This window comes from Talpa occidentalis, unplaced genomic scaffold (genome assembly GCF_014898055.3).
Source record: "Talpa occidentalis isolate TD23 unplaced genomic scaffold, MPIMG_talOcc4v2.1 talOcc4.12, whole genome shotgun sequence".
NCBI lineage: Eukaryota > Metazoa > Chordata > Mammalia > Eulipotyphla > Talpidae > Talpa > Talpa occidentalis.
In genome coordinates, this window is record NW_023601212.1 from 87,178,603 (window position 1) to 87,203,551 (window position 24,949).

Consider the following 24,949-nt stretch of genomic DNA (forward strand, 5'->3'; position numbering starts at 1 on the left):
CTGACATCTTCTCACCCTATAAAAGCCTGCCTCCCTCTGGCAACATGCTCGACTTCACCAACCCCCAACTTGGGTCCATGAATTCCGCCTGGGGAATGCAAAAAATTTTCCCCTCCTTTGAGAAATTTAGCCTGTCTCTTCTTTTCTTTACCGCACCGTACCTTCCACTACTGTCATCCTACTTGTCAGATGAGGGCACTGAGACCCAAAGAGGCTACAGCAGGTTAGGTTAGGTTACACCCAAAAAGGTTGCTCAGTTAGTGAGTGGAGGAATCATTTTTAATTTTAATTTTAATCTGGTGACTTGGGGCCAGAGCCAGGAGCCCCAACCACTGGGCATCACTGTCCCCTAAGTCAGGTCCTTAAAGAAAAGTACAATAATACCAGAATGTGCTGGGGAGGGAGTATGATTTGAGAAATTCTCTTTTATGCAACTTTTAAAAAAATCTTTTATGCAGCTTTTTAATGTACTTTGGAATCCTAGGGCAACTAAGGGGATTCAAAGAAAAAGATTTACCAGAGGTCAAGGAAGATGGAGTCTCCTCAGATAGATAAATGGCCTAAAATGCCAAATGTGGGGAGATATTCCCATCTGCTTGAATAAAATGTTCAGCCTTGGCAGGCAGGTTGGGCTTTGGACAGTAAAGGTGGCTCAGGAAATCCTGCAGGCAAACAGGGCAGGTACAGGAACCTCAGAAGTGTTCTAGGAAAGAACTTATTTCTCCCCAATGGGGGATGGTTTCCATCAGATTAAAAAATGAGGGTGAGCTTATATCTTTTGTTGCTCAAATATGAGGGATCATATTGCTCTTGTTTTACATATCTATATAATTTAATTTAAATGACAAATATCCCGCTGAGACACCACTTTCTCTTACCTAAGGAATTGGCAAAAATCCAGGGGTTTGACAGTATATTGTTGGCAAGAGCTAGCAGCAGGCGCTTTTAAGCACAGCTGGGAGGAGTACAAAATGACACAAACCTTTGGGGGGTATTTTGGCAATATCCTCAAAAGTACAAATGCGTTTTTCTTTTGAGCTAGCAATATCACTTCCAGGAATCTACTACGAAGAAATACCTCCACAACCAGGGATCAAACATGTGGACAAGGTATTCTCTGGGTCACCATTTACATCAGCAAATATTAGAAATGACCCAGATGTCTATCAGTAAGAACCTGCTGAATAAATATGGTGAATCTACACAAGGGAATGAAACACTAAGAAACTGGAAGAAAGAAAGGGCAAGCTCCTTACATAGTCTTAGGAGGGTCATTTGTTAGGTGAAAAGATCTAGGAGCAGAAAGTATATATATCACATGCAATCTTTTCTCTAAGAAAGATGAAAAATGAGAATAGACACTCGCATTGGTTCTTTTTGTATAAAGAACCAACTGGAAGGCCCAAGCACAAGAGTGACTTCTCAACCTATTTTTATATTGTTTGTATTTTTTGTCTTTTTTAAAAAGATTTATTTATTTATGCATACAAGAACTGGGGTATAGGCCAGAGATGAGGGGGGTGAGAGGATTCACCAGAGACAGAGTGGGGAGCAGAATAGGCAGATTGACTGAAATACACTTGAGGAGAGCAGCGGGTGAGACTGGAGAGGTCTGCTGCGCCATGTGCATCAGCTCCCTGGCTGGGGATCAAACTCATGCTGCAGAGGCTGCTGATAGCCTCACAGTGCTGTGCTTATTAACCCCTTGTGCCACCAGGGAGGCCCCTATTGTCGTTACTTTTTGAAAAAGATTTATTTCATTTTTATAAAAGAGCTGGGGGGCCTCCCCGGTGGCACAGCAGTTGAGCGCTGGGTTGCAAAGCTGCCCGCAGCCTCTGCAGCACCGGTTCAATCCCCGGCTGCTGGGCGAGGGTCCCACATGGCGCGCAGACCTCTCCTGCCACTGCTGTTCCCCTCAGCAGTGTATCGTCAGTCTGCCTGTACTGTTACCCGCTCTGGCTCTGGTGAATTCTCTCACCCTCCCGCGCTTCTGACTGTACCCAGTGCTTGTATAAATAGATAAATCTTTAAAAATAAAAATAAAAATAAAAGAGCTGGGGTACAGGCCATAGGCGTGGGAGGGTGACAGAATTCACCAGAGACAGAGTAGGGAGCAGAACAGGCAGACTGAAGAAATACACTGCTAAGGGGAGCAGCGGGCGGGACAGGAGAGGTCTGCAGCAACATGTGGGATTCTCGCTAGCTGGTTGGGATCGAACCGGCACTGCAGAAACTGCAGACAGCTTCACAGTGTGGCGCTCAACCTGCTGTGCCACCGGGGAGGCCCTATTGTTTGTATTTTTGAATGACTTATTTGGATCTAGTTCTTAGTCAAGAAACTGAACTCTAAATATTAGATGTCTGAAAGACTGATTCCAATTTTTATAAAATATAGAAGAAATGCTATAGGCCCTGGAGAGTAGTCTGTCGAAGGAGATGGAATACCCTCTGTGAATTCTGGGACTCTGAAGCTGCTAGAAAGAAAACACAGTATTTTTGGATGATAAATTGCCTTCCTTTAAGAAATCAATCTGTAAAGCATGAGAGATAAGAATGAAATGATGACAAAATATAGTTTCTGGAAATTGAAACAACATTTTTTTAGCTAAGTCAGTCAGCTACTGGGGACATGCTCACCTATCGGAAGGTAGTTTTTTTTTTTTTTATGAAATGGCTGGACAAAATGAGAAAGGAAAGAGAAAGGGAAAAAAATCAAAACAGTTGTCTGGAATTCATGGTTTCCAAGCACTTAGTGAGTATCTACTTCTGTGAGTTCTTTACCAAGAGATAGCGCTTGGGATTTCTTATCAGGGTAGATAATAAAGCCACATGGCTCAGAGAAGCAAAGTTACTTGCCCAAGGTCACACAGCAAAGAAGAGGAAGAGCTTGGGTCAGCAACAATTCAGTCTAGCTACTAACCAGTCATTTGCTACACCTGCTGCCTGCTTGCACTCCCTCCAAGTCCAGGAATTAGAAGCACCCCAGCCCCACTGTCATTACCACCTCCACCCTCATGCACTTTAGCTCCACCCAGCTTTCTGACTCTGGTTTCAACTATAGCAAAGATAAAAGTGGTGGAGTAATGTGGCAGGGTGAAGAGGGGCAGGACAGCCGGCCCAGCTAACCGGGAGCACCTAACACAGGAATGGTAATTTGGCTCTAGTTGTTGGTGTACATGCAGGGAAGTGGGCCAGTTTGGTTGCCTTTGGTTTTTCCAGAGAAGCCCAGTTTTCTGTGAATCTTCTAATTTTTAAATGTTGACAATTAAAAGTAATGTTTTGCTTAGTTTTATACAGGCCCAACAAAAGAGGTTTCTAGTTTTCAACCTAATAGGTAACTATGCAGAAGATAGGAGAAATCTCCCATTATTTATCATAAAACCACGGTCCCTCTTTACTTGTGGGGTGGGGCCACAAATAAAGGCCATCTTATCATAGAAATCTATTACACAAAGAACATGACCGTTTGGGAAGCCAGGTAAATGGAGGCTCTGGGACATACTCTCCCCACGTAACTTGCCAGGTGTGCCTCTGAGCAGGTTCTGAACCTTAAAGTGACATTCTGTCTTCAGAAATCCTGAAACAATCTATCACTCATCCTTTGCATTTTCTATGTAACCCAAATTCCCAGGGCCCAGTTTACTGCCAAATTACCTGAGATAAACAAGTCACGCTAAGATCCTCTTTTCCTTTCCAAACACAAACAGCAGCTGGCAGCTAGAAATGGTTATTTATAACCTGCACACCGTTAGGTGCATTTGCTTGGTTTAGAAATGCTTAGCCACGCATTCTTTGGCTGGATTGGTAATTAGATGAGAGCCTGGGGACAACACTGTGCAGTGCCTAAGAGGGGGGTACCGGGCACAAAGGAAGTCATCTTGTACCCCTCTGGGTTCTTCTAGGTGGACAAACAAGCATCAGACGCACTGATAAGAGAAAGTGGATAAAGTAAGTTTAATGATAACATGTAGACCTCCTGCATACTTGGGAGAGACCAAGTAAAACCCCGTAACTGGCCCACGTGGCTCCAGATGCCGTCTGTGTCATGTCGCTAAGACACATAAGGTTGAGGGGGAGAGAGGGAAGGTCAGTGAGGGGGGTTACCAAGGAAGGCACAGTACACAAAGTTAAGACCATGATACAGATTTAATGCTGCCTTCTCCATTGTCAAGTGTTAAGATTAGTTCTTCCTCAGTACCTTGAGAGAAAAGCCCATGAGAAAGTGTCTCTTTTACCTTTTTTCACAAAAGGTAGCCTCCACCCAGCCATCAGAGTCCCCTCTATGAAATAAATCTCTTGCCAAAAAGATATATTTTGGGGCCTCCCCAGTGGCGCAGCGGTTGATCGTTGGGTTGTGATGCTGCCCGCAGATGGTTCGATTCCCAGCTGCTCCCCGGCCACCGGAGGAGGATCCCACATGGCACGCAGACCTCTCCTGGCTCGCCTGCTGCTCCCCTCAGCAGTGTACTTCGGTCCTTCTGCCTACTCTGCTCCCCGCTCTGGCTCTGGTGAGTTCTCTCACCCTCCCGCGCTTCTGACTGTACCCAGTGCTTGTATAAATAAAAAAATAAATCTTTAAAAAAAAAAAAGACATATTTTGGGGTGGCAGATTTCTGCTCCCCCTACAGTAGGTTTGGGAGTCCTGAGTTCAAATGTCACTTCACTCATTCACTCAGGTTAAGATGATATTTGTAAAGGAGAACCCTGAATACAGCAGGTTCTTAGTCGTTCCCTCACCAATAAATGGCTGACTGATCCTGGATCTCAGGGAATTCTGTGGAACTCTGGAACCCATGTTTCTTCTTCTCCATCCTCTTCTGCAAGAACCTGGACTTTTCCAGTAGCCACATACCAGGTCTGTCTGCACTATTGCTGGGTTTCCCCCTCTGCAGTCATCTAAAAGTAAGACCACATCACATGCCTGCTTGACCCCACAGAGTGACCACCCTTGCCCAGGCTGACCAGGCCCTGCGAGGCCTGCCCATGGGACTTTACCACATCTCCTTGCTCATACGAGCATCTCTGCCAGCCTTTTCCCTAGATTCCTTCCTGCTTCGGGGTCTTTGTCCTCCTCCCCTGGGTCTTTCCCAAACTGGTTCCTTCTTATCAAACAGATCTAAGGAAGCCAACTTTCTCAAAGTAGACTTGCTTTCAGCCCCCCGCTCCCCCACCCCCCATTTTAATCTGCACAGCACTTACCTAGCATTTGTCTGATCTTTTCCTTAAAGTGTTTGTGGTCTGTCTCCTCCCCCGTCCCCTACTAAATTTCAGCTTCTGGGAGACATCAATCTTTTTTTTTTTTTTTAATTTTTTTGTTTAATATTTATTTATTTTATTTATTTATACAAGCACTGGGTACAGTCAGAAGCGTGGGAGGGTGAGAGAATTCACCAGAGCCGGGAGCAGGGCCTCCCCCGTGGCGCAGCGGTTGAGCGCCAGGTTGAGAAGCTGCCCGCGGCCTCTGCAGCACCGGTTCGATCCCAGGCTGATCCCCGGCTGCTCCCCGGCCACCCGGAGGGTCCCACATGGCGCTCAGACCTCTCCTGCCGCCCGCTGCTCCCCTCAGCAGTGTACCTCGGTCCTTCTGCCTGCTCTGCTCCCCGCTCTGGCTCTGGTGAATTCTCTCACCCTCCCGCGCTTCTGACTGTGCCCAGTGCATGTATAAACAAACAAACAAACAAACAAACAAATAAATAAAACATGCCTCTTTAAAAAAAAAAAAAAAAAAAGCAGAGCGGGGAGCAGAGCAGGCAGAAGGACCGAAGCACACTCCTGAGGGGAGCAGCAGGCGGCAGGAGAGGTCTGCGCGCCACGTGGGACCCTCCTCCGGTGGCCGGGGAGCAGCCGGGGATCGAACCGGCGCTGCAGAGGCTGCGGGCAGCTTTGCAACCCAGCGCTCAACCGCTGTGCCACCAGGGAGACCCGACATCAGTCTTTTTTATCACTGAATTTCCCACACATGAAATAGTGCCTGGAATGGAATAGGTATCAGTAGATATTTCTGGAATTGAATGAGTGAATGACCACATTGAATGCTGTTGGAAGAGAGAGGAAGCATGATTGTGGAGCACTGTGAAGACTTCACCTTCTCACAGTGTGCTTTCCTGAGCCTCTCCCCTGCTCTTTCTCAGATGGAGAAACAAAATATGACAAAGTAAGTTGAATACACCATTGGAAATAATTGGAAAATATTGATTTTTTTCTTTTGAAATAGTGAAGATAAGTAAATGCCACACTTCTGTACTCTAATCAGTGACCTGTGTGACAACTTGCTTCCCAGGCTAAAACGTCCTTGGCTTTCCCTCCACCCACATCCCACAGTCTCCCAGGCCCATCCCTTTCTACTCTGCACCGCAGCCCCATCCTCCGGTCCCATTTCTCCACAGGAAACAAGTTGAGACATTGCATTTGTGAAAATGTGTGTGTGTGCATCCAAATTAAAGTGTCTTTGAGTATTTGCACACACACACCCCACCCCCAGTAACCTGCCAAATTGCCTGGGGAAACATGGAAAAGGGTATAATGCAACCCCCTGGAATTCTAAGGGCAAAGAGCAATCATTCCTCTGATGTGCTGCGCACCATTCTAAAAGCTTTAGATGCATGAATTCATGTGGTCTCACAGTGGCCCCATGGGAAGGACCTACTCTTAATCTCATTTTACAACATAGGAATCTAGGTACTAAAAGATGAAGTAACTAAGCTCTTTGAGGTTGCAGGGCTGGGAAGAGGAGTCATCAGGAATTCGAACCCCCTCATTTTGATCCACAAGATCTGTGCCTGCCTCTCCCCTCCAGACCAAGGAAGACTAGGGTGGGGGGCACCACCCAGGAAGATAGAGGGAATCTAATCCTCTGCCTTGGTATTTTCTGGTCCCATCTGCAGGTTAAAAATGAAATGTCCATCTCAGGGTCTCCCCAGTGGTGCAGCTGGTAGAGGGTCACACTGTGAAGCTGTCCGCAGCCTCTGCAGCACTGGTTCAATTCCTGGTCGGCCAGGGAGATGCCCACATGGCGCAGCAGACCTCTCCTGTCTCACCCACTGCTCCCTCAGCAGTGCTTTCGGTCCTTCTGCCTGTTCTGCTCCCCGCTCTCTCTCTGATGAATCTTCTCACCTTCCCGTGCCTCTGGTCTGTACCCCAGCTCTTGTATAAATAAATAAATCTTTAAAAAAAAAATAAAATGGCCATCTCAAAGGAGGCCAGAAGAAGAACCTTCCATTGAGCTGCATTAGGAGGAGGCTTTGTAGTGGCAAACTAGGCCTTGGCCTCCCACTCCTGGGCTGCCATCAGTGGGCACATAACTCCTGTGCTTCAGTCTCCACATCTGATACATGTCAGCGTTCAGACTAGGTCCAAGGTCACACTCTGACTAAATCCATCCCACAGATATTTATCTGGTCTCTATAATGCTAAAAAAATTTTTTTTCAGTCAATATTTAAAGCTTAGGAGATTTCACATTTAAAAATCTTGACTGAGTTCTGAATTCTTTTGAAAAACTGAACGTTCTGGCAACACAGGGCCCACATTCCTGCCTGGCAGCTGTTGTCAGAAGCTGAGGACAGTGATCCTTCCAGATGGCATGGTGCCCTCTGGCTCTGAAACACATCAGGGGCTCCAAAATCGGATTCTGGACTACATGTGTGAAGTCCCCTCCAGTTCTAAACTTCTGTAATTTTAGGTGAGTCCATAAAATTTATCTCAGTATCTAAATGGCTTGGGACTTTGAACAGGAAACGGAAACACGTGCATTGTAAGTTCACTTAGAATTGAGATAAGTGTCATGGTACCTGCAGAGGCCTGGGGTGCATGACCAAGACATCTGTGGTTCCCCAGCTTCCTGCCACGTGCTGCATTCACCCGCAATTTTCTTATCCCCAAAGGACAGCTTAAGTCAGGGGTTGTTTCCAGGGCCTCCATCAGGAAGGGTAGTCAAAATGAGCATTGCGCTCCAGAACGAGGTGGGAGGTGGCTTTACTGGGATTAGGAAATGGGGGGAAGACAGGAATGCTAAGTAAAAAGCAGAGGGAAAATAAAATAAAAACAAAGGCTGCAAAAGTCGCTACGGCAGGGCATAATATCTGGACTGGCTTGATCTACTTCAAAGGATGGTGTCTGGAGGAACCATTTGTCCACAGAGAAAGAGGAGTCAGCCAAGCTTTCTGGAAGCTTGGCTGCAAAGGCTTTTTCTTCTGTCTGCTTCATGGAAACCGGTCAGCAATTCACTAAGGGACACAATGGTTCAACTCTTTCCTGGTTATAATGTCAATCTAGTAAACGTTCATGGTTACCTCCCTGTGCCAGTCCTTGTACCAAGTGTTGGGCATACAAAGGAACAAGAATGGTTCTCTACCCTCAAAGAGGGAGAAGGGCATGAAGCCCAACACCATGCATGAGATGCAAGAGGGCCTCTGAGATAACACCATGCTAGAGGGGTTAATTCACATGCCTAGGCCATGTGCAGGGTACAATGTAAAAAGAAAGACTCTGTGGCAGGAGAGGGCAAGACAGGGAGGTGGGAGACTATGGCGTGCTCAGGAGATGGCTAGCTTCCTGAGGTGGCTCAGGCAAGTGGTGAAAACCTCAGACACTTGCAGGGTCAGGTCAATATTCTTAATGCAAGAAGTGAGCACTTGATGACTGGACCACCAGCCAGAACGGCCCAAACTGCCATCACAGGTCCAAGGTCCAAGGGGTAGCTGGCTACTGTCTAGTACTGGAGGACCGGGCCTGTGTGGGAAGCCTTTCAAATTAGTGGGGTAAAGTATGAAGAGACTACAAAGTCCAGGTTTTTCTGGAAAATCGCTGTTTTTGGTATATGGGAAAATACATGTATGGACCCCATTCAACCCCATATAAAACCTCTGGGAATGAGTGTGTGGGCATCTAAAGATGAGGCTGGAAACTCGCAAACTAGCCCAGAGTCAGAGTGCTCTTTCCTCAGCTAAATCCTTGATGTTAGGGGTTCTGTGCAGTTGTTAAGGCTACAAGGTCAGTTGTAGAAAACCCCACGGGGCCTCTACAGTCAGTCCAATGCCATCGAAGCCACTCTCTCTCTTATTCTCATATAAAGTGCTCTATAAATAGCTCCAAGTGCCCGATCCAACCAAATACATTGGTCCTCATAAACCCTCCTCCCACCCCCAACTTGAAAACAGAAGAGGAGCCACAGGGCCAGATCCTGATGGGGCTGAGAGGGCAGCCAAGGTTGGTACTTTTTAAGCTGTGTTTATTCTTCCACCAGCCTAATGGACAGACTCGCTCCTCAGGTGTGGGAACCTGGACTGCGTTGGCAGGGAAGGGTTGAGTCAAGACTGATGACATCTCCAATGCAGTCTTGATTCAACTGATTTCTGGATCTGCTACCTACCAGCTGTGTGGTATCAAATGGGCACAATTATAGTAACATATTGAGCTATCTCAAGATCCCATCAAATCCTCCATAGCAGGAGGTGGCAAGCTTTTCTTGTGAAGGGTCAGATGGTAAATATTTCTGCTTTTGTGGGCCTTGTGATCCTATCACAACCAGTCAATTCCACTATTAGCACGAACACAGATTACTTGTGTGCATTTGTATGCAAATGGGTATAGCTGTGTTCCAATAAAACTTTATTTACAAAAGCAGGCAGTGGGCCAGAATGCTTTGGGGAATGGTGAAACCTTTACAAATGTTATCTTACAGGGACACCTTAGAATGTCATTATCTGTTTGTGGCTGGCTTTCTTTTCTTTTTCTTTTTTTTAAAGATTTATTTATTTATGCATACAAGAACTTGGGTACAGGCCAGAGGTGTGAGAAGGTGAGAGGATTCACCAGAGACAGAGTGGGGAGCAGAACAGGCAGACTGACTGAAAACCACTGCTGAGGGGAGCAGCGGATGAGACAGGAGAGGTCTGCCGCGCCATGTAGGTTGCTCCCTGGCCGGCCGGGGATCTAACTCATGCTGCAGAGGCTTCCAGATAACTTCATAGTGCTGTGCTTAGCCCCTTGACCCACCAGGGAGGCCCTGTGGATGGCTTTCTTACCTGACTATGACATTCTTAAGGGCAGAGAGTTTATTTTCCCCCTCCCTTTTTTTCACAGTAAAACTAAAAGAGCAAGCCTCATAGTTTGGCACAGAATCCAAAGGGATTTTTCAAAATTGTCCAATTTATACTATGCAAAGTGGCAACTCCAAGTGCCTACAGGGCCCAGGCAGGGACGGATGTAGTGAGGGGAGCCAGTCAGGTAGGTATTGTGGAATGAAAAGTCTCCACTCAGCTCCAACTGTGAGGGAATTGTGCCATGCAGAATTCTGATCTGGTGTTAATAGACTTTATTGATTTTTGAAAGAAAATACCATAATCAGATATTTATGAGAAATCTTCCAATTTTTCAATGTTGACAACTTATTCCAAAGTTAAAAAACATATCATTATGGGCCAAATAAAGAATGCCCGTGTGCTAATTCAGCCAGGGGCTCCCAATATATAACCTGAGATGTGAAAAATTCATTTTCAGATCCATTGCCTCTCGTTTTAAGGAGCAATTCTTAAAACTTGCATGTTAGGTTTCAAGAATACTTGAACAAATTCCTTTATACCCTTCACCCGGATTCAATCTTACTCATCTTGTATCACTGGGCTCCAGTGCACTGAAGCACTGAAATGCTGAGACATCACTGTATAGCAGTGGCCAAGTTCCTGGAAGTTAAAAGCATGGGTTGGAATGAATGATAGAAAACATCAAGAGAAAAGAAATGAATCAGATGGAAGGATGGGGCGAAGAAGGAAGGAAAACAGAACTGACATGAAGACTGCATGGATCGCATATTTATTTTGCCTGCTGAATGTGGCTTGGTTTTACTTTATTTCACTGATTGATTTTTACTTGGTTTATTTTAAGCGGTAAGAGAAACAGACACATCACTAGGAGTCCAGCTAAACACCGCACAGCACACAACAGAAGAGACCAGACATGCGGACAGCATTCGTTCAGCATGACCTTGCTAATTCAACTGTCACTGGTTTTGCAATTTGGGATTATTTAGATAAGTGAGGCTAAATTTCATCTTGGCGTTATTAATTCTTTGAGAAAGTTTGCTAAGCAAATGAACAGTATAAACGGGAAGTGTTAAATATTTGCTCTGGGGGTAGCAAAAGCAAACGGACAGCTTTAAAGTCCCTTCTAATTATATTGATGTGCTGAACTTTTGCCTAATTATTATGTTCCTCAGAAACTGAGTTGGATATTTTTTTCTAAATCATCTCATATTTTAAAAGCTCTGGGGGAAATCTGACTTTAACAGAAAGGTGAACCTTTTCACAGGCAGAACACTCTCACATTGCCTATGTACCTTCATTAAAATAACAAATGTCAAATACAGACTTCTCTTTTAAACAAAGAGTAAGCTAATTACAAAAGTTATTATTTGCTAGAGATTGTCATCAGATTTCCTCTCTCTTCTGTCAACAGTGTGGATGGAGTGTGCCCATTTGCAGAAAAATGACAGCACTAGCTACCACGTGGGAGCACTTTTTAAATGCCAGATTTGGTGTTCAGTGCCCATGCATAGTCTCATTGAGTGCACAAAAATGCATTTCCAAACAAAGCCAGGTAAGCATCATCATTTCCATTTTATTCACAGGAAGACTGAAGCTCTGAGAGGTAAGAGTACACAGCAGGGATTAAAATGTATGGATACATGGCCCCCCAAGCCCATGAACAGTACTTATACATGCTACATTACAGAGCCAGAGAGGACCTGCTCAAGGTCACAATGGCCAGGAAAAGTATCATGAAAAGCTAGGGCGATTCAGACATGCAGAATAAACCAAACCACAACCCAGTTGGGGGATATTCGGTAGGCAATTATGTTCTTGTAAGTTTAGGAGGTAAACATCTTTCTAAAGAGGTGGGGCTTGTCTTATCTAGTTAGAATCACCTTCTTCAAAGTGTGCTTTAAATTATCATTCGTACCCATAAAATTGTGTGTAAATCGAAGATTTAAAAAAAAAACATAAAGAATAAGGAAGCCTTTAAACGCTGGATCTAATCTTGGGATAAACATGTTCTTAAAGAGAACATGTTTTCCTTTTTTTTAACCAATGAGAGAAGGAACATGTTCCTCCACTGGGCCATAATGTTCTGGGGCACTGAGATGATAACAATTAGAAGTGATGATGCAGGCTGCTTGAAAATGGTCTAGCAATGTTTCTCAAAATGTGTTCCACAGACCCTAGGAGGAGGAGGGGTCCACAGGACAACCCAGTTTTCATCATAATTCCAAGACTTCCAAGTTGATATTTGCACTGATGATGAAAGAAGCAACAGAGGGTAAAATTGATAATGGGCTGAGTGGCTACAAGACTGTGGCACCAAGTTGTACTCGTCACTGTGTTCTTTATTTCTGTGTACTAACAATAAAGCAAACAAAAAGTAAATTTCACTGAAAATGTCCTAACGGAACAAAAATAATTTTACTAACTCCCAATCCATGAGTACACATTTTTTTTTAATATTCTGTGTGAATATGGTGAATACACACAACATACTCCTATAAGCCATTGTTTTTCTATAAGAACAATGTTGGATCCCCAAAAATATTTGTGTGATTGTATGAGTTGCTAGCTTAACTAGCCACTTACTATACAGAATGCCATTTTTACTGGACTAAATAACAGACCAACTGGTATTTGGCAGACATTTTTTTTTCCCAAAGAAACAAACAAACAATTGATAGTATTTGTTGCCAATGATAAAGTTGAAACTTTCCAGTTAAAACAATTAGAAAACTGGTTTCCACTGCCTTGAATTTAATAGTTTCTCAATACTCACTTTCTTCAAAAAATGAGATAGGTAGTGATATTAGCCAATGTGACTTTTTAAAAATATTGTGTAATGACATTTCAAATGGCCACATTTAGAAGATTGCATAACTCAGTGAACCACAATTTTCAAGAGACCAACAGTCTTCTTCCTAGTTTACTCATTTGTAAAATGGGATGATAATAACACTGACCACATACATGAATAAAATACACAATTGGAGCCTCTCTGTTGGCATAGAGGTTAAGTCTCAATCTATCACTGCTGTGACCCGAGTTAGCTCCCCCCCCCAGGGAGCTAACCCACATATGGTGCAGCAGACCTCTCCTGTCTCACCTGCTGCTCTCAGCAGTGTATTTCAGTAGATCTGCTTGTTCTGCTCCACATTCTGTCTCTGACCACCTGCACCTCTGGCCTATACCCCAGTTCTTCTATGCATAAATAAATTTTTTAAAAATAATAAAATACACAAACAGCGAAATCGAAATAGAATAATGGATTTTAAAGCGCAAAAATACAAAAGTTCACCAATGTGATTTCATATGCCACATTGTAACTAACCTTTAAGAACTGGTATAGTATCAAAGAAAATTGTCTACAGCTATCTGGAAGGGCTATTAATAAAATATACCCTGTTTCAATTATATATCTGTATGAAGCCAGATTTTCTTCATATAAATTAATCAAAATAACTACAATAGTTTGACTGCTGAAGCAGAATGAGAAATTAGCTATCATTTACTCAACTAGACAGTGAAAAGATTTGATGTAATGCAAAACAATGCCACTCGTCTACTAATTTTTCTGTGTGGAAGATATTAAGTTGTTTTTCATTTAAAATATTATTTGTGTTCAGAAGTCATGAGATACCATTGTCACATAAATTGGTAAATGAATGTTTTAGGATTTTCTCAGCTTTACTTTCTGCAATGGTAAATATCATAGAGATAACATACATAAGCAAATCTCTTTTAAGGTAAGAGACTATGTATTCAAAAGGCTTGAGAACTGTTGTTCTATCCCTAATATTACACTGACCTTTTCACAGGACAAACTAGCAAATGACATTTTATAGTACCTCTGAAGTACAATGGGCACGCATCTTTAAAGCACATGACAGACTGTTCAATTAAAAAAAAAATTCCGCCCCACATTTATGTTGATTTCACAAAGGAATGAATTCCCCGGAAGCAAGGGACAGTGGTGAAATGAGAAAAGTGACCTACATTCTAGAATGGAGCTCCTACCAGCCTCTCTGGACATTAGTCTTCCCATTTACCAAATGAGAGAAAAAAGTGGCCTATTTTAGATTGCTTTCAATGACCAACTCTGTTCTCTTAGGGATCCCTAAATGGTGATCCATGGGCCATATCTGGCCTTCACACTGTTTGATCATCAAAGTATTTTGAGAAGAGTCTCATGAAAAAAATTGGTCAGCGTTGAATGAGAAGTATCTATTTCAGAAGGGGAATTGGTTTTCAACCACAGTCCACAGATAAATGCACTTGCAAACTATAAAATGAGGGGTGTTTAATAACATCCCTTCCAAATGTCAAACTCCACACTTCAACTCCAGAGACAGGGTGTCTGGGCTCCTCAACTCGCTCTGCCAGTTGCTGGCTGTTTGACTTTGGGCAAGTTAACTTCTCTTAGTCTCAGTTTACTCATCTGTAAAATGGAATAACAACACTGACCACAAAGGGCAGCCCCCCTTCACCCCGTAGCCCCCCTTTTCACCCTTTACGAACCCCCTTTTGCCAGTGTCTGATCACTCCCCACGCTTACTCTCCTCCCAACTCTCAGATGCCACGAGTTCCACATCCCGGGACACACAAGGTCCTCCTCAAACTCCACTTCTCCTCCCCTCACACACTTTTACTGCGGCCCCCGGTTCCCTGCAAGACCCAGCTCGGCACAGTGGCCCAGTCACTGGCCACTCCCCCAAGCACTTCTCCCCGAGCCGGAACGCGAAGCCTCCCTGTCCTCACCCCGGAGACCACTCGGGTGCTGGTGGCCCAGGGGTCTGCAGCCTAGGATCCTGCCCAGTGGAGGGATGAGACAATTACTGCCCGGTCTCCCGAAGGGGCCCACGACACTCACCGTCCATCCCCAGAGGCGGCGGTTCCGGGTGCTCGAACCGGAAGCGGCCCCTGCACTGTTTGCAGTTCCCCTGGTTACTGCAGGGCTGCGGACCAATGGCGGCGGCGCGCCGGGCTTGAGCCCGCCCCCACGGGGAGCGGCGTCACGTGGGCGAGCTGGAGCTCCGCCTCCGACCGCCCCGCCGGACCCGCCTCCCTGGGCAACCGATCATTGGTGCGCAGGCGCACTGGGCCGGTGGGGGGGGTGGTCCTCGGCGGCCTGGTGCGCAGGCGCCGGGACGGGGCCGCTCGAAGTAGCAATGGACGCGCTGGAGTCGTTGTTGGACGAGGTGGCCCTGGAGGGGCTGGATGGCCTGTGTCTGCCCGCGCTCTGGAGCCGCCTGGAGACTCGAGTGCCGCCCTTCCCGCTGCCGCTGGAGCCGTACACGCAGGAGTTCCTGTGGCGGGCCCTTGCCACGCATCCGGGCATCAGCTTTTATGAAGAGCCCCGGGAGAGACCCGACCTCCAGCTCCAGGACCGGTCAGCGGCCTGGCCCGGCGGCGCGGGCGGGGCCCAGGCCCGCGGCCCGGCCGAACGAGCGGGAGACCGGGTTCTGATGGGAGGGGCCCGGGGAAAGGAGTAGATCTGAGTCCGGTTGGGGTGGGGGTAGGGATGGGGGGATGGGGCGGGATGGGGGATGGGGCGGAAGGAGCTAGGGGGCGCAGTTGAAGCCTGGTTTGGGGTCCTTCGGGCCTAGCAGGGCGCACGCGTCTGATGGACTTGGGGGGTACATGGAATTGGGGTGCTTCTGGCCACGTCCCATTACCTCCGTCCCTGTGTGTGTTTAGAGCGGTGGGGGCAGGAGTGGGTGGATCTTTTTTGGACTCAAAAGAGTATTTACGTGGGATGGGACCAGGAGGTGGTTCAGAGTTAAGGCTGGAGACAGTTCAGTTCAGTTAAATCTTTATGGGACTTTATGGAACTCAAAGAGCCTAAGAGCGGAAGACAACTAGAGAGCCAGGTAACAGCAGCCTTGGCAATTTTAATACTATTTATCGAGTGTTTGCTGTTGGCCTGGTACTATGCTAAGATCCCATTCTAGGAACTTAAGGAGATTAAACTCACTTGATCCTTACAGTGAACCCTTAGGTGCTGTTATCTTCTCCATTTTGCAGAAGAGGAAACTTAAGTGAGAGAGAGAAGTTGCATAACCTGTCCAGAGAGGGTTAATTTAAACTCAGGTCATCAGTTTGCAGGCCTGTGCTCTTTCGCCATATTCCCGGAGGTAGTGCTATCCAAAAGTAGACCTGGAGCTTGGATTTTGCTGGCCAGTTGGCAGAGTATTCTAGACTGAGCCCAGCAAAAGTGAAAACCTGAAGGAAGAGAAGTGAGTTTGGTTGAAGTGCAGGGAAAGGAGGAATAATAGTTGACACACACACATACACACAATGATTATTATAAGCTGGGTCTGTTCTGAGAGCCTTCATCGAGCAAGTCATTTAACTTTTACAACAATCTTAGGAGGTGGGTATGATTATCCCCCATTTTCCTGAAGAGAAAATTGAGGCACAGAGAGCTGAAGTGACTTGTTTGGTGTCATCAAGTAGCAAGGGCAGAACCCAGAGTTTGAATCCAGGCTGCCCTTATATATACCACATTGGACTGGGGAGGTAATCAGTGATCTTTTAATCAATTTAAAAACTTTATCAAAAGGACAGTTGGAAGCCACTGAAGGGAGGGTCAGACTGGGGGCAAAGAGTGAAGTCGAGAGATTTGTAGTAATCCAGTCACAGACACCTAGTCCTGGTGTGGTAGGTGTGAGAATAAAGTGGAGAAGCAGGTGAAATCAAGACCTAGTACACAGGAGAATCAAGAGTGACTGATGACTGATAGGATGTGGGGTGTAAAAAGTAGGAATCACAGATGATGCCCTCCGGTACCTCATGTTTGGGCAGCTGAGTGAATACTGGTGTCCTTCATTATGGCAGGGAACAGAGAACAGCACACTATGCTTGAGTCTGGGGGAGGCGGGGGTGGAACTAAATGTACTTGGAGATACACTGAGTTTGAGGTTCCTTAGGGTTATCCAAATGGAGATTCTGTTTAATAAAGAATCTGGCTACATGGGAGCAAAATCAGGCCATAGGGAGGGAGCAAGCTAGACCTGTGGAATCACCCCAGATGGTTAGTAATTAAAGGTGTTGGCCAGGAGAGAACTAGCCAGTGCTGTCTGAGAGAGAGAGTAGTGTGATTGGAGACCTTCAGATATGCCCTGAGGTGTTTCTGCATGTGAAGGCTGGATGGAAGGCGGGAACCTTCACAAGAGTTCTGGCCAGTGTAGCTAGAGAGGCAGAGGACCACAGTCCAGAGTGCTGTCCTCTAATCTGGGGAAGATGTGCCATGAGAGTGGAGGGTTAGGGTGGTACAGAGGTCATAGAGAAGGCAAGGAAGGAAAGGGTTAAAAGTATATCTGGGATTTAGCCTTAACTGCATGAGTCCAAAATGTGATTAGAATTTCTAAAGAAAATGTGACAGACTTGACTGACTGGATAAAATAAGCAGGTCAAAGGTGTCTCCATAGTGTTGATATGAGGCAACAGGGAGAATATGGTACCAAGGAGGGACTTTATTGGAGGTGGGGAGAGGCAGTCACAATTTTGGTTTTGATCTCATCAAATTTGAGACACTTGTTGACACTTGAAGGAAGATACAGAATTATTATTTGGGGGAAAAGACAGGACGGAAGATTCAAAGATGAGAATTGCTAATGTGCATGCACCAGATTTGGCGGGAAACCAGAAGGCCACTCTAGGGCTAGTAAGGTGGTTCTGGTTCTAGCATTCAGGCTCTGGGTGGATTTGGAGGATTGTGGAATAGAGAGGCAGGAACCCTACTTGTCAAGATGATCTGCATTCATGAGGCAGGAAGACTGCGTGATCTCACTCCCTCTGTCTCAGACCTGCTGGCGGTCACCAGAACACAAAAGCATGGGTTGTCTATGAAGCTGAGTTGTGGTTTGCTATTTGTTTGCTACCCCTTAGGTACGAAGAAATTGACTTGGAAACTGGAATTTTGGAGTCCAGGAGGGACCCGGTAACGTTGGAGGATGTCTACCCCATTCACATGATCCTAGAGAATAAGGATGGCATCCAGGGCTCGTGCCGGTACTTTAAGGAGAGGAAAAACATCACCAATGACATCAGGACCAAGTGTTTGCAGCCTCGCTGTACTGTGGTGGAGGCCTTTGACAGGTACCCCGTCTAGCGCTGTCAGAAACTCACGGGAATCTGCTTGGAAGTCAGGGATGTGGTCAGAATGTTGGGACTGGTCAGCAGCCTTGGTGTCTGTCAGAGTCAGCCCCCCAGTCAGCCAGCCCTCTCTCTTCACTCTGCTTTGTGGGGCTGATTTTGCTTAGGGTAGGAGGGAGAAAGGAGAGGAAGGAGGCTGCTTTTCTCTTCCCTTTGTGTCCTCAGTTCTGGCACAGCTGGGCAGAGCAGGCGCTGTCGTTTGGATGGCCCCTTCTTTCTCTCAAAGCTGCCTGTGCTGCTGCCCACTGGTCCTTTTGTAAGTCTTCACCAGGGTCCGAATTTCCCAGAGTGGCTAATCTAGACTGTCATTTTCTCAAGTCCCTACCCCATTCCCCCTCCTGCCTTCTCACTTTACAGAACAGGGAGAAGCTACCAACACAAGCTCTCCTGACTTCTACTCTCTGCAGCCCCTTGCACATTTCTTCCCTCTACCTTCTCCCAGAGGCAGCAAGAAGCCATGGCCGCAACTAGCATGTTTCTCTTCCTGCCTGTCCCTCCCCGCCTCCCCAGCTTCCTCTCCCTCATGCTCTTTCTTACCTCTGCCAACATTTCTCCTTTGTCTTCAACGTAACTATCCACTGGTGCTTTCTCCCCCGCACACGTGACTGTGACTCGTCCACCCTACAACAGGACTTTCTCTTGATCTTGCCTGTAACTGTAGCTCTTGCAGCCATGCTTCTTGCAAGAAATAGCTACACTCCTGTATCACCTCCCTTCGCCCCTCTGCCCACCACCGTCCTGATTTCTGACTTTATTGCTTCACTGAAATCTTACTCTATAAGACCCAGATTAACAAGCCTGTGGACACTCTGAGACCCTTAATCTCCTTTATCCCTCTACCGCATTAGAGACTTTGAAGCTTTTGCTTCTGTGGCTTAGAACTTTGTTTTCTGTTCTCCTGGCTGGTCCTCATTAGTTCCTTTGTGAACTCCACCACTTCCTCCCACCCCGTAAGTGCTGGATTTTCTAAGGCCTCTGTCAGACCTCCTCCCCAGTGCCTGTGTGCTATTTCGATAACCAATCTCTCTTACCCTGTGGGCCCAAAATTAGAGCTTCACCCTCCTTCCCCCAAACCTGCTTTCTTTGTGGTCAGAGGTCCCCTTTTGTGGTCAGGGGTCCCCTTCTTTCCTGATTTCTATATTTAATTCACCACCAAGTCGTGTGGACTAGACCTCTGACTTCTCTCAAACTCCCGTTGCCTCACGTTCACACAGCAGCCTTCTGATTTCCTGTGTCCTCTCTGCTGCTTTCTGCACCGCGTGGGGGGTTGTTTTCTAAGCTGGAATTGTGACAGCAAGAATAGTGCCCTCTCTGGGCAGAGGTTTCAAACTCACCAAACCTGCTCCACCCCCCCTTCTTTGTTTAACTATTCAATAGCATGGGCTTTAATATGATTTTGATTTTATTTTATTTCATTGCTAATATATAAAAATTTGAATTTCTAGTTTCTCTAAAGAAAATCACAAGGCCTAGCTATGCTGAGATCGGATGTTTGACTTGGCGGTATCGGCTAGAGCCATAAGCGAGCTCCCGCATGATTCCCCCTGCCTTGCGGGGCCCCCAGGACTTGAGGACCTAGCCCTGCCCTCCCCCTTCTCTGTCCTAAGCCTCTCAGCTCAACCCACTCTTCGCTGTGCTTCAGCCTGAGTGTGCTGGGCTCATTTCAGTCTCAGCGCGGTGGCACGTGCCCTTCCTTCTTCTTAGAATGTTCTCCCTGACCACCTCCTCTTCATTCAGCTTTAAACAGCTCATCAAGTGTCCCTCATTGATCAGGCACCATTATATTCAGTACCAAAAAAAATTTTTTTTTAAACATTTATTTATTTATTTATACAAGCACTGGGTACAGTCAGAAGCGCGGGAGGGTGAGAGAATTCACCAGAGCCAGAGCGGGGAGCAGAGCAGGCAGAAGGACCGAAGTACACTGCTGAGGGGAGCAGCGGGCAGCAGGAGAGGTCTGCGCGCCATGTGGGACCCTCCTCCAGTGGCCGGGGAGCAGCCGGGGATTGAACCGGCGCTGCAGAGGCTGCGGGCAGCTTTGCAACTCAGCGCTGAACCGCTGCGCCACCGGGGAGGCCCAGTACCAAAAATTTTTAAAAACTGTTTATTTGGCTCTTCCCTCACTGACTGTGAGCTCCCCGAGGGCATGATCTCTTGTCTGCCTTGATCATAGCTGTATCTTTAGGATCCAGGATGTAGCCAGCCCAAAGTTGGCTCCTAAAAATGCATTATTGGGTTTGAAATTTAACTGACCCTATTTCATGTAAACTAAGCTCCCCAGCAAGACATCACAAAGCCACTCAGGATGTGGACTCCTGCCCACTGCCGGGCTTTCCTTCCTTCTGCTTTCTCGCCTGCTGTCGCACAGCCGACTTCCAGCCCATGCCACACCACTCCCCTCCCAGAGCGGCACGCTCCCCTGCCCTGAACCTGCGTGTTCTGCTTCCTTGCCCTCCTCCCTGTCATCGCCCGCCTAACTGCTAACTCGAGTCACCTCCTTTAGGAGTTGCCCCTAGGTGCTGTCACATGTTCTACTCACCCATGAAAGTTTAACTTGGGGCCCCTCAAGTGTGGCTTTCTGGCAGAGCAGCTCCCGCCTCGTAGCATAATTGTCTCCTTATCTTTTTCCTTCAGTGGACTATGAGCTCCTCGAAGGTAGATACCATGTTTATTTATCTTAGTATCTCTGATACTTTGCTTGGTGGGTTAGTGGGTATTTGATAACCTGTATGATGACCAGTCAGCAAATTAGACTAGCGCGAGTCACCAGGTCAACTAATTGGAAACACTGGATAGTTAAGGTTAGTAAACTCATGTAAATTTCAAACCAGCAAGCGATTGCCCTGTTTTCAAATTTTCTTTTCCCAGCTTACCTCTTCAGGTTTAACTCTGAGACCTGTTTTGAGATGAGACAGCATAGGTCTTAAATTTGTGGTATGTAGCCACAGAGCAGCCACAGACTGTCTCCTACATGTATCCCAATCTGCATTCTTTCAGAAGGTGGACCATACAGATCTGCATGACTTTGCAGAAGAGTAACTCTGGGTCCCAAACAATGTGAGGGGAGCTGCAGCTAAAGTGTAGACAGCCTCTCTTTTTCATTTTTGCCTACTTGGTGGTAGAAACATTTGTGGGGCCGGAGGAGGGAGGACGGTCAGGGTGAGTGATATGACTGAAAACAGACTTTGTGGTCATGCATCTGTGCACTGCAGGCGTGGGAAGATTGGATGCCCACTCAAGAGAAGGCTTGGTAGCCTGTGGGGTCTTTTATATGGACCCATGGTGACTTGTTCCTCCTGGAGAGGGAGCTCTAGCGCTTGGGAGTATCTCAGTGCCAAGTTGTCAGCAAGTGATGGGGTTTCTGCTGCAGAGGCCCAGGAGGATTTTAGGCAAGAAAGCGCTGTTCATCCTGCGCACTGTTCATCTTCTGTCTGAGACTGAACCTGCTTCCTTGGGGGATTGTAAACCTCTAAGAAGCCAGAGAAAATAGTAATTCTCTAAGGTTCTCCTTTTTCATTTCATTTTTCTTAAAATCTACTAAAGTTATGTCTTCGTGTTGTTGTTTCCTGCCTTGCAGGTGGGGGAAGAAGCTGATCATCGTTGCCTCCCAGGACATGCGGTACAGGGCCTTGATTGGTGCAGAGGGCGACCCTGACCTGAAGCTCCCCGACTTCTCCTACTGCATTTTGGAGCGACTGGGCCGGTCCAGGTGGCAAGGGGAGCTCCAGCGAGACCTCCACAGCTCTGCTTTCAAGTGAGGGGATGGCTGGCTTCTTTGGTTTAAATGATAGGGCTCCCTGGTCATTGTGTCCTGCCCCCAGACACAGTAGCCTGTGACTTACCTTCCCCATTCTCCCCATTCCTGCCACCTTGATGCCTGGGAGTACGATGCTTTTTTTTTTTTAAGAGACCTTGGGCTCAACCGTGATCCTCCAACCAGACATTTCGAGAGTAGAAGGAAGGTGGAGCTGAGCAGGAGGGATGCCAAGCAATGGGCATAAATCAAGGCCAATGCAAAAACCAGGATGTGTGGTTGCCCCGGTTATTGACTACTGCGGGATTTGAGACCCGTATTTGATCATCTCATTAGCTACTGTTGTCTCCACCCAGCCATCCTCCCTCATTTCCCCTTGTTTCCACCCATCTCCCCACCTACCTCTCCTGGTGTCCTTAGGCTGAGACATGGCTTTTTCCCCAAGGTCATGGTTCATGTAACTGTTCCCTTAGGTTGATTGGGTAGGAGGCGTGTGTCTTAGGTCCAGGCGAGAGTCTACATTGTGGGGTGAAAGCAGCCAGCAGAGCCAAACGCCACAGCCCACATTCTTCTTCTCTTCCAGGGTGGATGCCGGGAAGCTTCACTACCACAGGAAAATTTTGAACAAAAATGGCCTCATTACGATGCAGTCACATGTGATCCGATTACCCACCGGAGCCCAGCAGCACTCAATCCTCCTCCTCCTGAACCGCTTCCACGTGGACAGGTACAGTGTGCAGAGACCGGAGCACCTGCTACATTTGCTGCGGCCTGTGTCACACCTTTGAAAACCAGAGGCCAAATCAGAACATGACTATAGCTTTTCAGAACAGATAATTATCATTTATTTCTGATTATAAAAATAAGTCGTGCTCACTTTGAACACAGGAAATTACACAGAACGAGGGGAAAAATAACCTCACAGCCCAGCAGTAGGGACAGGTAACATTTAGGTGAATTTGGAGAGTGTGTGAAAATAAGCAAGTAAAATTTGATTTGTGATGGTGATATAGTTGAAGTTGGATTTTATCAGTTTCAAATTGGCTTTCTTTGGCAACTCACAACCATGATAACCAGCCTACATGGATGAGATGGTGAGCTTCTGTTAAATGATTCCTTTGCGTGGTGGTGCTGTTCAGCTGTGTGTTCCCACATGTTATCATCTTCCAGAAGGAATGGCAAGCTGGAGCCCATTCCTTTCTAATACCCAGGGAGTCTTTGGGAGGGGCCCCGTCCTGTGGGGGTGACTAATCATCTGGGTTAGGAATGGGGGAAGATGTCCCCCCACCTCGCGGAGCTCTCATCCTGTACTCCACCGCCGCCTCCCCTGGTGGGGACAGGGGCCAGGATGCGGAAAGGTCAAGCTGGCATGTGGCTGAGGATAAGTCACCCGTGGGTGGTTGCCAGAGCAGCAGTGCTCCAGAGTGGAGTGGGCAGTGCCATGGAAGAGTTGGGATTCAGGTGGGCAGACCCTGTCCCTCGACTGTGGGGAACTATGACTCCACAGGCTTCCCCCAAAGGAAGAGGGCTGAGCAGGATTAGGTACAAGTTTAAAAGTTTATAGTGCCCACTGCATTGCTTGGGAGTGACCCAAAGAAAGTCCTTGATATATGGGTGCAGGCTGACCGTGGAGTAAGGATTTCCGGTAGCAAGACATCACTGTACTCCTGTCAAAACTCCAAATTTTTCTTCAAACCTGTATCATGCTTGAGAATTCACATTTTAATTATTTAGTCATATGGCCCATGAGTTAAATAGCTGTATCACCCAGCTCGTGACTAGTGCGTAGCCTGCAAAATACAAAGGGTGCAGCTATGGGCAGCAGTGGGACTCTGGACTAAGTCAGGATCTGTATCTATATTTTTGCCCCTTACTTGCGCCAGGTCACTTGAGCTGTTTTGAGCCACTCTTTCCTCTTCTGTAAGATGGTCACGACAGTGCTGGCATCTAGCTCACACCATCAGTATGTGCCTTCATTTGTTCATTCATTGCAAGGCAGTGAAAATGGAGCAGTGGGCAGTCTCTGGATCTCATCCCTCTGCCCTCCCTGCCCCAGACCCGTGGGCAGTTGAAGCCAAGCTGTCCTCCCCCAGTCATGATGGCTACAAGCTCCTCCCTGACCCTCCCCGCCACCCCTGGGGCACACACAGCCTGGAGCCCTTACTTCATTTACTAGTTTCTCTTGGTGGCATTACTTGGAAGCATTTATTGTGACATCCACTTCACTTCCAAATCAAGGCAGGAGTTGGGATTCATCAACCAGAGAGGTCAGAGCAAAAACCAGGCTTCAGAACTGGAGGCCTGTGGTGCAGGGAAGAGAGCACTGGATTCACAGGAAAAAGACCTACATTCCGGTCTTGGTCCTGGATTTAGAAATTCTGTAAAGTTCTGTATGAAATCACACCTATCATTCCTCACCAAATGACTTATAAAGAAATAGGTAATTGCTTCTTAAATTTTAAGGTATTATGCAAATGTAAGGCATTTGTAAGACTTGTTAAAGTTTTAGCCATAGAGTCAAGTCTGTCCACTGCTACCATTTAGGTGACCTTGGCCGTGTGACTTACCGGGTCGGCCCAGCCTCTTGAGCTGTAAAGTGCAGGAGTTGGGCTGCATGGCCTCTGAGACATAAGACTAAGGTTCTCTACTTTGATATGTAGTCATTTATGTCTTGCCTGTCATCTTTAAAAAACAAGTTATCTTTAGCAATAGGTTTTGAAAAAATGAACTCTTGTATTTCTTGCAGGAGGAGCAAATATGACATCCTCATGGAGAAACTTTCAGGTGTTCTGAGCACACGGAGTAACCAGATAGAGACACTGGGAAAGCTTCGGGAAGAGCTGGTGAGCTGTGGGCTTCCTGGGTGCAGGGCGAATTGATCTGGCCCCAGTGTGGGGATCTCTGTCAAGCATCGTAAATAAATTTCAGTGGAAAGCCCTGTTCTAGACTTGATTATCCCTGAGCTTGAAGCAAGTGGAGTTTTCCTTTGGGTCATAGAATGGG

The 24,949-nt window shown here is 46.7% G+C and overlaps 2 protein-coding genes across 9 annotated transcripts in view; one reads left to right on the forward strand and one right to left on the reverse strand.

Moving 5' to 3' along the window:
• KATNIP (katanin interacting protein) overlaps positions 1 to 15,045 on the reverse strand; it is a 152,991-nt gene extending 137,946 nt beyond the window's left edge. For all 7 annotated transcript variants that reach the window (XM_054693784.1, XM_054693783.1, XM_054693781.1 and 4 more), the window contains exon 1: positions 14,906 to 15,045. In XM_054693784.1, the coding sequence (XP_054549759.1) occupies positions 14,906 to 14,912 (7 nt within the window). In that variant the 5' untranslated portion in view covers positions 14,913 to 15,045. The remainder of the gene's footprint in view (positions 1 to 14,905) is intronic.
• A 115-nt stretch (positions 15,046 to 15,160) lies between these two features.
• GTF3C1 (general transcription factor IIIC subunit 1) overlaps positions 15,161 to 24,949 on the forward strand; it is a 56,090-nt gene continuing 46,301 nt past the window's right edge. For both annotated transcript variants that reach the window (XM_037507388.2, XM_054693787.1), the window contains exons 1-5: positions 15,161 to 15,424; positions 17,926 to 18,135; positions 21,770 to 21,946; positions 22,530 to 22,673; positions 24,693 to 24,789. In XM_037507388.2, the coding sequence (XP_037363285.2) occupies positions 15,204 to 15,424; positions 17,926 to 18,135; positions 21,770 to 21,946; positions 22,530 to 22,673; positions 24,693 to 24,789 (849 nt within the window). In that variant the 5' untranslated portion in view covers positions 15,161 to 15,203. The remainder of the gene's footprint in view (positions 15,425 to 17,925; positions 18,136 to 21,769; positions 21,947 to 22,529; positions 22,674 to 24,692; positions 24,790 to 24,949) is intronic.